At 40.3% G+C, this 16,057-nt stretch overlaps 1 protein-coding gene across 2 annotated transcripts in view; it reads right to left on the reverse strand.

The window, feature by feature from the left end:
• Nucleotides 1-14,214, reverse strand: part of LOC118821172 (diacylglycerol kinase theta) — a 68,492-nt gene extending 54,278 nt beyond the window's left edge. Inside the window, exon 1 of one of the 2 annotated variants that reach the window (XM_036589646.1) lies at nucleotides 13,373-14,214. In XM_036589646.1, coding sequence (XP_036445539.1) covers nucleotides 13,373-13,634 — 262 coding nt within the window. In that variant the 5' untranslated portion in view covers nucleotides 13,635-14,214. Of the gene's footprint in view, nucleotides 1-3,478; nucleotides 3,615-13,372 lie in introns of those variants that run through there. The other variant, XM_036589647.1, reaches the window with a different exon arrangement.
• Between the last annotated feature and the right edge of the window lie 1,843 nt (nucleotides 14,215-16,057).

Genomic DNA, 16,057 nt, shown 5'->3' on the forward strand with positions numbered 1-16,057 from the left:
GTCAACTACAATACTGGGGTTATGATTTGTAATTCTATATAATCATGTTGTTGCTCAACTAACTAATGACACAAGAGTTGGGAAGCAAGACATCCCCACAATGCACACTGTCACAGTATTGCATTGTGATATCATAATGTCACGATGCATTGTTACACCCCTATGGTATTCATGGTATTTGATTACGTCATTAAGAAGACCTCGAAGGCAAGCTACGACTCGGACAGTGCTCTGACAGAGCTCGCCTCATCATCGTTACCGCAGATACAGCCCTGGAGGTGGACAAAAAACAAACAAAACAGACCAGAATGACCACTAAAAAGATTTAAAGACATGTAGATGCTTTAGATGCAGTCTCCAGAAAACGCTACGAGAATATCAGCTAGATTGGTGTCTGGATTCGTCTGCACATCTCCAGTCAGCTTCTCAAACCGCACACTTCTGTACTTCACTTACTACACTAATGAGTGCACTTCTAATGGTATATGCACTATTTTTGCATATTATTTATAAAATGCAGCGGGGAATCTCAACCGTTTAGATCGTAGCATTCGTTTGTCATCACTACAACCGCAAATCAAATGAAATCAAGTCGGTACACTCAAACACACTGGTTAATGTGTTTTACACAGCCACAGCACTGCTGAATGAACTTGAGGTTGGCAACCAAAATGGTGGCAGCGCGACTGTGACATCATCAGATTACTATCAATGCGTTGTGGAAGTGTTGCATGTATACTTTATTTGTCATGTAAATATCTGCCCATGCCGACAGAAATTTGGACGAATTTTACCTGGATTAGCATCACAGAGACTTAAGACTTACTTGTATAGTATTAAAAAGTAAAAAAGTAAAATGAATAAAAAAGTCCTGGCTTCCATGATTAAAAACAACCCACGAATCTGAATAAGCCTTGCAGCACTGTGTAAAAATATCACGCACGTAACTTTAACACCCACCTAGACCACAACTTGAGGCAATCACAAAAACAATGTCTACAAGGTTTAGGTGTCCCCGGAAGAGTGAGTGACTCACCCTCCTCCAGACTGTGTCCTAAAACAATACAACAACAGACTTCACAGTAAAACTGCGCAAGATGGACAAAATACTAGTTTATTGCTTCAGATTGCAACATGCTTTCCAATATACATTTGTACAAAGTTTGGGGTCCCCTTTTTGAACTGAAAAGAGTGAAGCCAGTACTTAGTAACCTCCTCTCCAGCAGATATCACAACTTGCAAATGCTTTTGGAAACCAGCTAGGAGTCTATTTCTATTCTTCCTTTACGAAGTTCCACCTACTTTTTCTTCTAGTTCTGCAATATTCTTGGGCTGTCTTGCTCGCACATCATGTTTAAGATCTACCCACAGATTTTCAATGAAGTCAGGGGACTACAGGGGCCATTCCAAAAGCTTCAGCTAGCGTGACTTAAAATGTGGATTTTTGGGAAATGGTCTTGTTGGAGAAGCCAGGTTCTTTTCAGCTTCAGTTTCTTGACTGACTGAGTCTCATTTTCTTCCAGAATTTGTTGATATTTAGTGGAGTTCATGCTTCTTTCTACCTATGCAATGTTTCCAGTGCCACACAACCCCAAAGCAAAATAGATCCAAATGCTTCACAGTTGGCAAGGTGTACTTTTCATCAAATGCTGCTCTTTTCTCCAACCACACTATCTTAAAAAAGGTGGTTGTTTAGGCTTTTATAGTAAAGAGAATGGTTCTATTTAGAACGTTTTTCAAAAATAGTTCAATATAGCACCGAAGGGTAAAATCGTTCTTTGGACTGCTGGAGAATGTTTTATATTTGGTTCTATTCAGAACCTTTTTGAAAATGGTTCAATATAACACCAAAATAGGTTCTTCTATTGTTACAAGCTTGACATCGTAGTAATAAAAGAACATTTTTAGTACTATATAGAACCATTTTCAAGAAGGTTTCATATGGAACCAAATACAACACATTCTCCATTAATCTGAAGAACCATTTCACCATGCAATGAACCATTTAAGCATGAAATGGTTCTCTATAGAACTCATGGCTCTAAATAGAACCAATCCCTACTAAAGAACACTTGAAGAACCAACTTTTGTGTGTACCTTTGGTGATTGCAGCCAAAGAGTGACTTCATCAATCCACAGTATTGGTTTCCAAAATGCCTCTTACTCCTTTTTACGTCAAAAATCAACAAAATATATATTATACATTTAAAATACATCTTAAAAACACATCAATGAATCAAGAATGTAGTATGGTTAAAGCCTGATCAGCTTTACTTTGACCAAAACTTTCCTTTTGTTGGATTACATGAATACCTCGAGTAATCAAAACACTAATCAGAACGGGTCAAAATACTAAGAGAGTGCAGTAAAAAACAAACAAAAAAAAAAAACATTTATAAGATGATACGATTAATTAGATCTCATATTTGCATATTGCGACCTTCTGTAAGCTGCAACTGGAAGTACTGCAAAAGGCAATATTGGGATAATGGTACACAAATGATACATTGTGCAGCCTTCCAGGCTGGCGGAACATAACAACGCAATATGGGGACCAACTGATGGACTTACTGGGATTGTGAACTGGAGATGACCACATGGATGAAAAAGTAAAAAATGTTTTTAAAAAATTGAATTAGCCTTCATTACAACTGCCTCAATTGTACGAGCTGAATCAGATTCTTTCAGAGAGCATGAGGCGTAATCACATTAGCCTCTGTGCCTACGGCCAATTTATAACAAAATAAGCAGAGTAAAGATGGCTACTGTCAAGTATGTGGCGTCCCACAGCATGTTCCGTGCAACTACTGCGGCCTAGTTCACTTCTGTCAATCAGAGAGCGGTCTTCTCTATTGATGTTGGTACAAGAAATAGTGCAAGCCTCAGAGACCACAGAGCTGAGCCAACATGAGAATTAGAAAAGCTCAAAAACAGTGCACTCAAGCCTGCTGTGTCCTACACCTTGTGACTTTCGAACCAGCCTCCAGCAAACTTGTCCTCTTTCTAATAACCCAGTGCCCCAAGCAGGGTCATGGCTTGCTTATGGAGGTGGCTGGAGAGCATCTGAAAAAAAATGATGTAGGTCAAATGATTAAGTCAGTTTGAATCAAAATGTGATTTTTTTTTAACTAAAACCACAAAGTAAGTAATTACTCTTTGCTCCAGAAGGGGCCAAATTTGTAAAAATAAAATATCAGTTTCATATTCAAATAACATGAATCAAGTGAAGTGCTACTCTGAAAGTAAGAGGCAATTGATTATTTAGCACAATGAGTCATGCATAATTATGCTGTGACATTTTCCTACAGGTAAAGCAGTGGCAAATTCGGCACGAGTGCAGATGCCTCACGTTGTTTATGCCACAAAATTGCAACACACATAGGTCAAAATCAACATACACGGTGATTCAAAAAGATTCATCCAAAGTCAAAGCAACAGATTTTTACAACCGTGAGGGGCCTAGGAACCAATCACACACCAATTGAAAGAGGGGGTCATAGAGTTCTTGACTGTCACCGTCACAAGATGGATCCCTTCAGTCTGTGAGGAGATGCAAACCCTGAGCGGAAAGCATTTCGCGTTCTCCACTTCAATAAGAGTGAATCTGTCCTAACTGCAATGTGATTTTTGGCAACAGTGAACCTCCAACAGCTCAGAGCGTTCGTCATTGGTTCCACAACACTGGATGAGCTCCGAAATCGTATTGAAAGAGCTGTGAGTGCAGCGACACCCGACATCCTCAATCAAGTATGGGAAGAATTTGACTCTGGTGTTGATGTTGTCTGTACAGTTGGAGGAGGATCATATTGAGCACTTGTAAAATTACATAACAAACTTTATGCTCACTAAAACCATTTACAATTTACTGCATTGTTCTGTAATGATTTACAAGAGAAATCATTTTGAAATCGGATGAATCTTTTTGAATCACTCTGTAATTAACTGTATGAATGATGATTGTAGGTTTGGAATTGGGGATGCACATTTTGACTCATTTTCATATTCAAGTATCTGTAAGAGCTCACAAATGGATTTCCAGTTAACCACAGAAAAGGAAAAAAAAAATGCCAAAAAAAGAAAGAATGAAAAATTTCTTCTTCACTATTTCTGTATCTAGCTAACTTTAGCTAAAGTAGCCTAGTTTGTGATGAAGCAGCACTATCTCTGCATTCTCATGTCCTTAACAATGCTTTCATTTAACACTCACATTTAAGCGCTAATGCAGTCCTCCTAAAACATAAAACAGGCATTTGACTGAATTGTTAGCAGGTATATTCTCTATTTTCTCATAAAGAAACTTTCAGATACTGGCACCTCAAACAGTTAACAGAGTACGCATGAGTACCTGCACACATCCCTAATTTGGAACAAAACCGTTATATACATTCAGGTTCGACAAGATTTTCAATTTTGAGGCCAAGACTCATGATGATGAGTATTTTATGTGTTGATTCTACAGAATTCATTTCTGATTTCATTTCAAGTCCACAAACTGTGTTTTGTTCTGTCATCCCGCCAAATCACAACCAGTAGAACCTCAGACATTTGAGTGTGGGTGCCTGCATAAGCTCCTCCCCAATTCCCTCCTACTGGGCTGCACCCAGATGACTTTGCGTATCAGCTATACAGTTCTGAATTTCTTTATACTGTTTCAAACATTAATTTGTCTCTTTTTGCAGCACTGTGTAGAAATACCTAGACCTTTACCAGCAGAATAAGGTAGCTAGGGCTGCACAATATATTGTTTGTTTACTGTCATTGCAACAGTCCTTAGCAAAACTCATATTGCAGAAGGACGTGATACGCAAATGAACTCTCTAATAACAGTGTTTTTCCCATGTCACCATTTTGACCAATCACAGGTCTAGATGAGTGTTTCTGTGAGTGATCTGATGAATAAAGGTATTCATTTATTTCAACAAAAGTAAATTACTTACAGACTTACAGACCATCCTTTCACATTCTTGATTGATCAATGCATTTATATTATGTTGCGAGGCATATCACAGCTGTATTACATACCAAATAATCGCACTGCCAGTTTTTCGTACATGCTATGCAGCCATACATGTAACAGAGGATGAAGTATAACTTTCTTAATGAATATACTTGAGTGAAAGAAAAGAAAAAAGGCCTAAAAATAACATTCCACCTTTATCTTCACAACTTAAGTAAACTGAAACTAAGCACACATGAACCTTTATGTACCTCCTGTGGTTGCTCAACTTCAAACAAACTTTCTAAAGCGTTGCCATTCACACTAGCAAGGTCTTATCTGATTGCTCAGTAGAATATTTCAGGCAATAGACGGCTCCTAATCTGGGTTATTGAAGCGTGCTGGCAAGCAAAAGCGATAAGGCTGTCCATGCAGAAATGCGTTAAAAACACTTAAACTGCACCCCACTGCCAGCAGTCCAACTGAATTAGTGCAGCTGACATTTGAAATACATAAAATTTATCAGTGCATCCTTAAATGATTTAATGCTACACTAAAACTACTTCTGAAACTGATACCGATACTAACTCTGCCTAATCGAACTAGCCTATAAATGTAGATATTTATACAATTCTAATTTTTAAACATTTAATTTTTGTAAAAGCAGTACGAAGCCCTATTTTTGCTTATTTAGTTTAACTATTTATTTATTTAGTATTTCCAATTATATGACTAGTAATAAGAACAATATTTAAGAACCATATTTCACTTAACTGAAGTAAATCTGAAATATTTTACTGTCCAAAACGAGGCAAAAAATGTTAAAAACAGAACTGAACAATATATGGATAAACCTATGGCATGTACCCATAAGCTTACCTGGACTGGTAAAACAGTGCTAAATGTTGTTTCACGTCTGAATTTCTTAAGTCATTTGTCTGATTCGCACATCCCGTACACTCAGGCTTACATCTCCAAGTGTCAGCATCTACTGGAAGTTGCACATATTACAGTTACCAGTAGCAGAGTTTCTCAGTGGCAGCGTTTTTTAGCTGATTTCTGCTTTATTGAAGCACCAGGCTGTGAGACCACGGCATTGTCTGATGCAGCTGACAAACATGAGGCACACCATAAGCGGGGCTAGTGAACAACACTAGCCTGGCCAGTGGGCTGCTATGCTAAAGGCTAAAGTTATGCTAAAAACCTCTAGAGTTCCTTCGATATATATCTCTAACGTTCGTTCTCTCACGAACAACCTGATCTAACATTAAATCAGACTGTAACTGACTACGCAGAGGGATCGATGAGGGATCGCTGAAAGACAGTCAGTTAAAGGGCTACTGTTAGCATGTATTATACTGTTTGTAATCAAAGCAAGTTTGCATGGCTGGTTTTTATTCAAACGAAGTGAGAGCACACATGACCACCTGTTTGAAGACTGAGGATGTGCCTCGAATCCCTCTCTGGTTCTGTATGTACAGTAAATACAAATCTGGGCCCTGGCAGCAGGAACATTAAACACTGAAGACTCAATAACATGTGACGCAGATACACAGACAGTATGCAGTGACAGAGTACTAACAACATCGAATGGCCAGCTCACCCTTTGTGTTGTACTTAGCCATACCATCATTCTTAGGATGGAATATCCTGACCTTTTCATTTCATTAACACAGACAAATACAGTCATGTGTCAGTCATCCAAAAACAGTCATGTGTCAGTCACACAGCAATGTTTAATACAATTAAGCGTTTCTTTATTTGATTGATACTACTAGCATAATGCTTATTTCCACTAGCATTGCTACAGGGGTGTCCTGTGTTATGTTAGCACCAAGCTAACTACAGTTAACCTAAGCAATTCATGGCAGCTGTAGCTAAAACACAGTCAACAGATGACTGAACAGACATTTGGTTAACATTTCATCTGACCATTACAGTAAAGATTTCAAATCTGTAGGCTTATAAACTGTAAATGAATTTGCTAAAGGGACCTAATTAGCCTGTTAGCTGTTAGCCTGTCAGCTGGTTAGCATATTTTTTTTTATATTTCGTTTATGAAATGTTAGGTAGTGGCAAACATTAACATCAACACATATAACTTCATCTATTTCTGCAAGATCCCTAATGGCCATTCCTCCATCAGAACGGAAGATGATTTGGATATTTTTAATTAATATAATCAAATAAAATATGTTTCACTGCAGCTCTGTTAGCAGATTAGCTGGGACACTGTTGGCTCTGTGGGATGTGACTATGTTGAGCTGCTAGCGAGCAACGTGAGGCACTATAGGAGGGTGTGAACCCCCCCGCTGTGAAATCAAATTAAGATCTCTTTACAAAGAGGACCAGGACAAGACGTAAGACAAAACATTAAACATAATAAAAACTTTTATAAACGTGGACTTGCTTGCTCATGTATGATGACGAAAATCCAGTCCACTTCTGGTTTTGTAAATTGTATACATTTCCAGTAATATATTCCATCAACATTACTAAAGAAAAACAATGCATAGTGCAAAAACTGAGGCTCCTTGAAAACTGATGGAAATTGCATTTTATGGCCACCAAGAAAAGCTTAAGCTAAATCAGACAAATGCAGCTGTGGCTAATAGTTTGCTATGAACATTTCAGTAAATAGAAAACTTCTAAAAAAGCGTCTTGCTAGAGCAAAACCCTTATTGTTGGTTGTTGTTTTGCAAATAAGATTGGAAACCCTTGCATTAAAAGTATCACATTGGAAACCAGCAATTTCATAGAGCTTTCAAGATCCTACTGTCAGTCACCCTAAAAAATGCTGACATTCCAGTTTCTTTGTTTAGGCTACATCATCTTTCAATGTAAACCGCAGAGTCAAAACCACTTATTCTGCCAACGGGCAAGAAAGCTTTGAGGACATTTAAAAGGAGCTGCCCTGAAGAATAAATGTAAATAGCATGGAGCGAACATAAACAAATGGAGCAATATAACTTATCAAATCAAAGTGAAATATTACTATGATGGCAGCTAAAAGGTACTTGAAATGCATATTGGCCGTATTTTGTTACGCGAGACACACAGACTAACGGGTCCAGCCAGAGTGTCTCTAAGCCTTTTTGAAATGCTCTTAGATAGTTGGTGCTTTTCACCCTTTAAAAGCTCCCAGCTACTCCCAACCTTGCTAGTGAGCAGCATTTCCGCTAAAGGGTTTTTTTCCCCTCCTCTCCATTCGTTGTCCATCACAGCTCTCAACGACAGCCAGCTGCATTCAGACAGGCACTCAGAGCCTACGTTTTCACTTCCAAATATCAGATTCCTGATAACCGTCATTTCCTTGAAGCTCAAACGGTAAACATATGGAATCAGACTTTTCCAGTTATGACTTGGACCATGCTTCTATGCTTTTTTGGTAAATGATCTCTAGCTGGTGGTTTATCCGAACACATACAAACAGGATCACAAATCCGATTTGAACACTGCATCCCACTGCTCTGTCGTAACATGGGTGGACAATATATGGTCCAGCACACAGTTACATAAATATAAACAAACTGGGCACCAAGTACAGCTCAATACTCAGCAGCAGGGAGGAGGTCAAATGACAGAGATAGAATCACCAGGCTCTATGTATTCAGTGAATCACAGAGACAATCCAGGATCTGCCCTCCCTTTTCCATCATACTGAACAGGAAATCAAATACAAAAAGGTCTAGATCAACAAAGATAAATACAGTAATAAGACAATATACTGATTCATCTAGTACAATAGTTAAAATTCTTCTCTAGGTATGAGGAAAACATTTTCTAATTGTCTGGATGAATGGCTGAGACAGGGATGTCTTTTAAGCAACATTTTCAGTGACAAAAATGGCAGCCTTGCTTAAGAGGGTTGAAGAATACTTGTTGAGGGATGTTCGATCACTCCTCCATGCAGAACATTTCCAGTTCCTTGATATTCTTGAGTCTTCACTTGTGGACAGCCTTCTTCAATAAACACCACAGGTTTTCAATTCGGTTCTAATCTGGAGACTGAGGAGAGGGCCATTGCAAGACACTGAGTTTGTGTTCCTGTCAACATTTCTGTAAAGATTTTGATGTGTGTTTGGGGTCATTATCTTGCTAAAAGGTCCAGCTATGGACGCACCCATAGTTTCATCTGGCAGAGTTAGACAGAATTTAGGTTAAAATCTTATGGTATTTAGGACAACGAGCAGCAAAGCCCCAAAGCTTTAATGATCGACTATGACATTTGACAGTGAGTATTTGGTGCTTTTTTTTTTACTGTATGCAGTAAAAAAATGTGTGTGTTTTATATATCTATAAAAACACACATGACTGACAGTTATGGCAGGAAAAAGTCAGTTTGATCAGAGGTGTTGACCCGTACCAAATCTCCAAATTATGCAATACTGCCTGTGTTATATAAGTATCTATAGCTCCAGTCCTGACAGCTAACTGTATATACTGGATCAGCTTACACATCGCAGGAGCCAAAGGCATACAAATAGCCAAAACCATATAACTATGTCATGGAAGGCTCAGCTACACCATCAAATGTGAGAAACAGCTACATGTTTGATGTGGTTGTTCAATGCTAGCTTGACGTCAGCTTAAGTTATGTGAGCCCTGCTAATGTCCTGATGGTCTCTCAACAGTATCCATTGACTAGCTAAAGTATATAAGATGTAGACATGGGTTATATTGCAAAAGTCAGTCACTGTTTATTGTCAACTGTCCATCATGAACAATTCTCAACATTAAAAAATGATCTGGGGCAAAACAATGGAATGCATTCTTCACCTGACCATCTACCTGTGACAGACTGATGGGAGATGGCTGAAAGTTTATTCTCACTATCCAAGGATTTCTCCTTCACTGTCTCAGCTCTTTCCCTTCACAACACTGGACAGCCAAGATGCTGTAAAAGCTTTTGCCTGGAGATCTACCACCCTGCACAGTTTGGCTCTAGCCCTAATCAAACAGACCTGATCCAGGTAATAAAGGCCCTCAGGGGCATCTGAGTATTAGAGCCAGGTGTGTTGGATCTGAACTCTCCAGGGCGGTAGATCACCAGGACCAGGATTGTGCACCCCTGGCTTACGCTATTCAGCTTTTCTGCTGTCGTTACTACAACCAGGAAGCACACAGGAAATCACAGCTATATTTCATCTGTCAGGATTTATTTTATTTATTAACTAACTGTGTTAGTGTATAAACGTTGGCTCTATGAGCACCGCTGTCATCACCACACACAATCCGCAATATGGCAGTGGTGACAAATGTGACGTCAATCGAATACTATCTATGCCACCCACCAGTTGATCTACAGACTTTGATACATTCACTTCAAGCACTAACACTTTTGAAATTAGCCCTTTGAAATGGTTTGCCTTTTATGCTAATACTATTATATAGAAATCTAGAAGCTGATCCTTGATGCATAGCAGGATTATTGCTGACTAATGAAATCTCTCTGTCTTTCGCTTATACACTGATAGATTACACCAGCTCTTAGGGGCCGATATAATATTGTATAGAGCAGATAAAGAGTCAGTAACCCCTAAAAGGGCTGCACGATGTGGACAAAATATCCTATATCGTAATGCCTGTATATGCAGTATATTGAAAAAAACACATTAATGAACCTTTGATGTGGCGTGGACGAAGACTGCACCACTTAGACCAACATTATCTGGTAGTTTGGTTCATGTATGTGCCTGTATTCAACCAACGCACTGGTGAATCATTGATGACACTGATAACAATGACATCACCAGATTGGATTATTTTGATTTTTGATATGAGCTCCCACAGAAGCTCATAGAGAGATTGGCCAGCACACAGTAAACAAACTTTCTGATTGTTAGAGGCTGCATTTACATATTCATGACATCGGTATCACAAAGGCCAATATCGCAATAATGACTAACAAATGATATCATGCAGCCCTACCTGCGTAAATATGACTATAGTTTTGATGGCGACACTATTATCACAAAAACATTGTATTTTCACAATGACGGCAGTAGAAACTACAGTATTTACTGCTGCAATCCTGAAAATGTATAGCTGAAGTTACGGAGGTCTTTCACAGATTACTGGCAACTTTTGATCTCAGCAAATTACTTAACCCCTTAAAGCCTAGGCTTATTGTTCTAGTGTTAATCTTGAGGATTACTACTGAGTAATTACTATGAATCATTTGGTAACTACCATGGAACTAAGAGGGACTAAGAGATTTTACACTGAAAGGAACAGATAGCTGATGACCTGTCTGGGAAACCAGCCCTCGGAGTTTAAGGGGTTAATGAAGTCACGACTACCTGAAAAAGGCACATTACGCCATTGCACCACTGTGCAATCAACACAATGCACACACATTGACAGTCTGTCTCCTCTACACATGTGCAGTTTTGTCATGTAGCTCACACGCACGCAGCTCATAAGGTTTGACGGACAGATCTGTGGACGCTAACCCTCGGCTCTCTCTGGACTCTGTCAATTAACCACACACTTCAAAGTGGCCACCCAAACATCACCAGCCAATTAGGGATTCCTGCCTGACGCTCGATCGACCGGCATCAATCCGCTGCTTTTCCCAGAGGCAGCTATTCAATAAGTTCTCTGTGCACGTAGAGAGAGAGAGACAGAGAGAAAGGGAGCGCGAGTGAGGGAGAAAGAAAGGGAGAAACACAGAGAGAATGAAAGAGAGAGGAAATAAGTCAGACAGTGGCAGTGTGAGTCGGACAGAATGAGAGAGAGACAGTGAGCTCGCTATTGCTCACTATCTGATCACTTGAAACGGACAACGGCTTTTCTCTGCTCATCAACTATCATCTGGCTCTGTCCATCATCCAACAGCACGTTTTTGCCTGGTTCTCATAGTGAGGCGATGCACCACAGACCATGAATCTTTTTAGCATTTTGTGTATAACCAATGGGCTTTTTTAGGATGAAGACAAACCAACCGATATAAGAACATTTAGGACATTTCTAGTCCTAAATGAGTCCTACTTATTGATCTCTATGTAACGGCACCTTGACCCATTCGAAACCCATATTGTTCCTTAATTTTACAGTATTGTACTGTAAAATTGCCACCCACTGCCAACATGATCCACCTGAACTACTCAGCTAGGTTATATAGGTCACATGTGGAACAATATATCTTGAATATAAGCTGCGTATGGATATTTATTGTCCTATAGAAAGAGGTTAAAGACATTTTAACAAAGAAAGACCTCAATTAACCAGATAAGCTCAAAAATCAAGCCTGAGCAACAGAAGAGCAGGTAAGAAGTGTTCCTACACTCTTATAAAAGGAGGTTCTTCAAGGGTTCTTTAGTAAAACAAATATTCTATATAGAACCATGAACACTCAAAGAAACCTCTGCATGATTAAAGGGTTCTTCAGATGGACGGAGAACATGTTGTATATGATTCTATATAGAATCTTCCTGAAAAAGGTTCTATCTAGCACCAAAAAGGGTTCTGGTATTGTTACGATACAAGCTTGCAAGAAGAACCCTTTTTGGTACTATAAAGAAGTATTTTGAAAACATTCTGTATAGCACTAAAAAGAGTTCTGCTATTGTTATGATACAAGCTTGTAATAATAGAAGAACCCTTTTTGATGCTACATAGAACCCTTTTGAAAACGTTCTATATAGCACCAAAAAGTGTTCTGCTACTGTTACGATATGAGACTCTTTTCAAAAAGGTTCAATATAGAACCATCTACAACACGTTCTCCATCAATCTGAAGAAACCTAAAGAAACCTTTAATCATGCAAAGGGTTCTTTGAGTGTTCATGGTTCTATACAGAACCATTTTCGTTCCTGAAGACCCCTGAAGAACCATCTTTTTAAGAGTCTACTAAGCAAACTTCTTGGCGTTAGCCAGCTCAAGGAATCCTTTGTACACTTTTAAAAAGATGGTTCTTCAATGGTTTTTACTAAAGGGAATGGTTCTATTTAGAACCATGAGTTCTATGCGGAACCACTTCAGGCTTAAATTGTTCTTTGCATGGTGAAATGGTGCTTCAGATTGATAGAGGAGAATGTGCTGGTATATAGTTCTACATAGCACCTTACTGAAAATGGTTCTATACAGAACCAAAAAGGGTTCTTCTATTGTTATGATGTCAAGCTTGTAACAACAGACAGCCCACCATCTTTTTAAGAGTGCAGAGTTTGTACTTTGCAGAGTTCACTTCCAAACCAGAAGCAAAGAACCTGATCATCTCAGCTGGAACTCTGCAGATACGCAGCCTGGATCTCCATGAGGAGGGTACGGTGACCCCTGCATGATTACTCCATAAGACTTCTGCCCATGATGAACCTGATGCTTAGCTCCAGCACCACCACACCGAGATGTGTTCGCAGACTTAGTAGACTGCTATGGAGAGGATTTAGTAGATGAATATGGAAGTGGATGTGGAGGGAGAGCTGTCTTACCTTCACAAACATACCCAACCAGCCCCCAGATGAAGTCGCTGCAGTGGTGGCAGAAAGTCGGTTTGGTCAGAGTCACCTTGCGGAAAGAGTGTCCGTTGTTGTTGGCCGGCTGTTTGGACCGAGAACCGGGAGACTGCGGCGGCTTCCTTCTGCTGGAGCCCGGGCTGGAGCTGGAGCTGGAGCTGCCCGGGCTTTCTCCTTTCCTCCTGCCGCAGCTGGGGCTTTCTCCGGCGGCGGGCTTCATTCGTCCGCTGTCTGCCATCGTGTATGGGCTCCTCGCTGAGAACTCGCTTTGGAAACACGGGAGGGAAATGACAAGGAAAGCACCACCACGGTCGGTCCAGCGGTTTCGTGGAGAAAAACGACCGTTGAGCCGGAGAGTTAGCTAGCCAGTCGGAGCTAGGTTAAACCGCGCCGAGTCATCTTCTTCACCAAAGTGAATTTTCTTCTCCTCCTCAAGCGACAGTGTCTGTCCTCTTCAACCAAATAATCTAGGCTGGCGTGCCCACAGCCAAAAATCACATCCGAGAAAAAAAGACAAGCGCCACAAACCCGAAGCCGAGCTGGTCGCGAGGACGAGGCGAGACGAGTGAACTCAAAAATGCCACTTCTGAGATTGAAGACCGAAGACTCTCCAGCGAGCTAACGCTCAGGGTATTTACCTCAGAGATACAAAAACATGCCCCAGACTCGTAACGCAGGACGCTTTTTACAGCTTTTAATCGACATATGTGAAACTTAGCCGTAACGTTAAACCGGCACTGCTGTTTTGTTTTTTTCCCCTCGCCTGTTGGCACTTTTTCTCCACAGCAGATGAGATTCTTGTGTACAGCAGCGCAACTTCCGCCACACACATCGTTATTTTTTTACCCACCCGTGTTCCAGAAAGCCCCGCCCTCCTGCGTTCTTATTGGCTACTAGTCCGCTCGTTCTAAACCGCCTCTTGGCTTCGCCTCGTCAGGCAGGCGGGTCTTAATCGTTCTAGAACGAATCCTAGTAGTGGAAGGCGGGATTTGTCTGAATGCGGGTGGAAAATGAACCCAACTCCACGCTGGGTTCGCCAACCTCAGGGATCCGGGATCTCAATATAGAAAGAGGAATTCCGTTTTGACGTCCTTTCCAGCTGCTCGCATATACGCACACTCGCTTCGGCAGTCAAGGCACGCTGATACTCCCCCCATTTCCTGGGAACAACCAGAGCTGCCTTTCATGTTCACATTTAATCCTAAAAAAGGAATATAGGCATGAATGAGGCAGAATGGCATTGAAAATGGCGCACATGTATTATCAGTATTATCAAACCGGTTTCTACAGAATATCCAGAATATCTTCTGTTTGGGTCCTCAGGCTGCTTAATGGCCAGAGGTGGTCTTTGCACTAGGCAAAGGTAGGCAGCCACATTGGGACCCCATCAGCCAAGGATCCCTTGAAAATACCAATTGCATATACTGTATGTGTTGATGTTGAATAACCTATTCTGAAACATATATATCTCTTAAAAATAGATTTTTGCAACTGAACCATATAAAGCACCAAAAAAAGGTTCTTCTATTGATCCTATGTCAAGCTTGTAACAATAACAATAAAATAACCCTTTTTGGTGCTATATAGAAACATTTTCAACAAGGGTTCTATTATGGTCTTCCCCAAACTGTTCCTACAAAGTCGGAAGTACACAACTGTCCAAAATGGCCAAAGGCCAACCCATGAAAACAATCCCATATCATTATCCCTCCTCCACCAAACTTTACAGTTGGAACAATGCAGTCAGGCAGGTAAGGTTCTCCTGGCATTAGCCAAACCCAGACTCGTCCATCAGACTTCCAGATAGAGAAGCACGATTCATCACTCCACAGAATACGTTTCCACTGCTCCAGAGTCCAGTGGCGACGCTTTACACCACTCCATTCGATGCTTGGCATTGTGCTTGGTGATGTAAGGCTTGCATGCAGCTGCGCGGCCATGGAAACCTACACCATGAAGCTCCTGGCACACAGCTTTGTGCTGATGTTTATGTCAGAGGAGGTTTGGAACCCTGCAGTTACTGAGTCAGCAGAGCATTGTAGACTTTTTATGCACTATGCACCTCAACACTCAGCGACACGCTCTGTAACTTTGTGTGGTCTGACATTTCGTGGCTGAGTTGCTGTGGTTCCTAAACACTTCCACTGTTCAATAACACCAGTTACAGTTGATCGTGGAATATTTAGGAGGGAAGAAATTTCGTGAACTAACTTGTCGCAACAGTGGCATCCTATTACACCATGCTCAAACTCAGTGAGCTCTTTAGAATGACCCATTCTCTCACAGATGTTTGTAAAAGCAGACTGCATGGCTAGGTGCTTGATTTTATACAGTGAGACTGAATGAAACATCTGAATTCAGTGATGAAGGGGTGTGTCCCAATACTTTTGTCCATATAGTGTATTAAAGGTAATTGATGTTTCTTCCACCAGTCCTGAATCCTCAGTCTTCTTCCTCCAGTCCTGCTTCTTTTATTATACTGTCAGGCAAAAGTTTGGGCACACCTGTCATGTTTTGTTTGTTTTATACATGAAAATAAGTTAACACAATAAGAACACATTTCTGCTCATTTGAATGCACAGTTACTGTTTATTTGCTGAATTAAAAAATAAAAAAAAAATGTGACCTGTGCAAAAATTATGGCACATTTGATATTTTTTT

The sequence above is a fragment of the Colossoma macropomum genome, unplaced genomic scaffold (genome assembly GCF_904425465.1).
Source record: "Colossoma macropomum unplaced genomic scaffold, Colossoma_macropomum, whole genome shotgun sequence".
Classification (NCBI taxonomy): domain Eukaryota; kingdom Metazoa; phylum Chordata; class Actinopteri; order Characiformes; family Serrasalmidae; genus Colossoma; species Colossoma macropomum.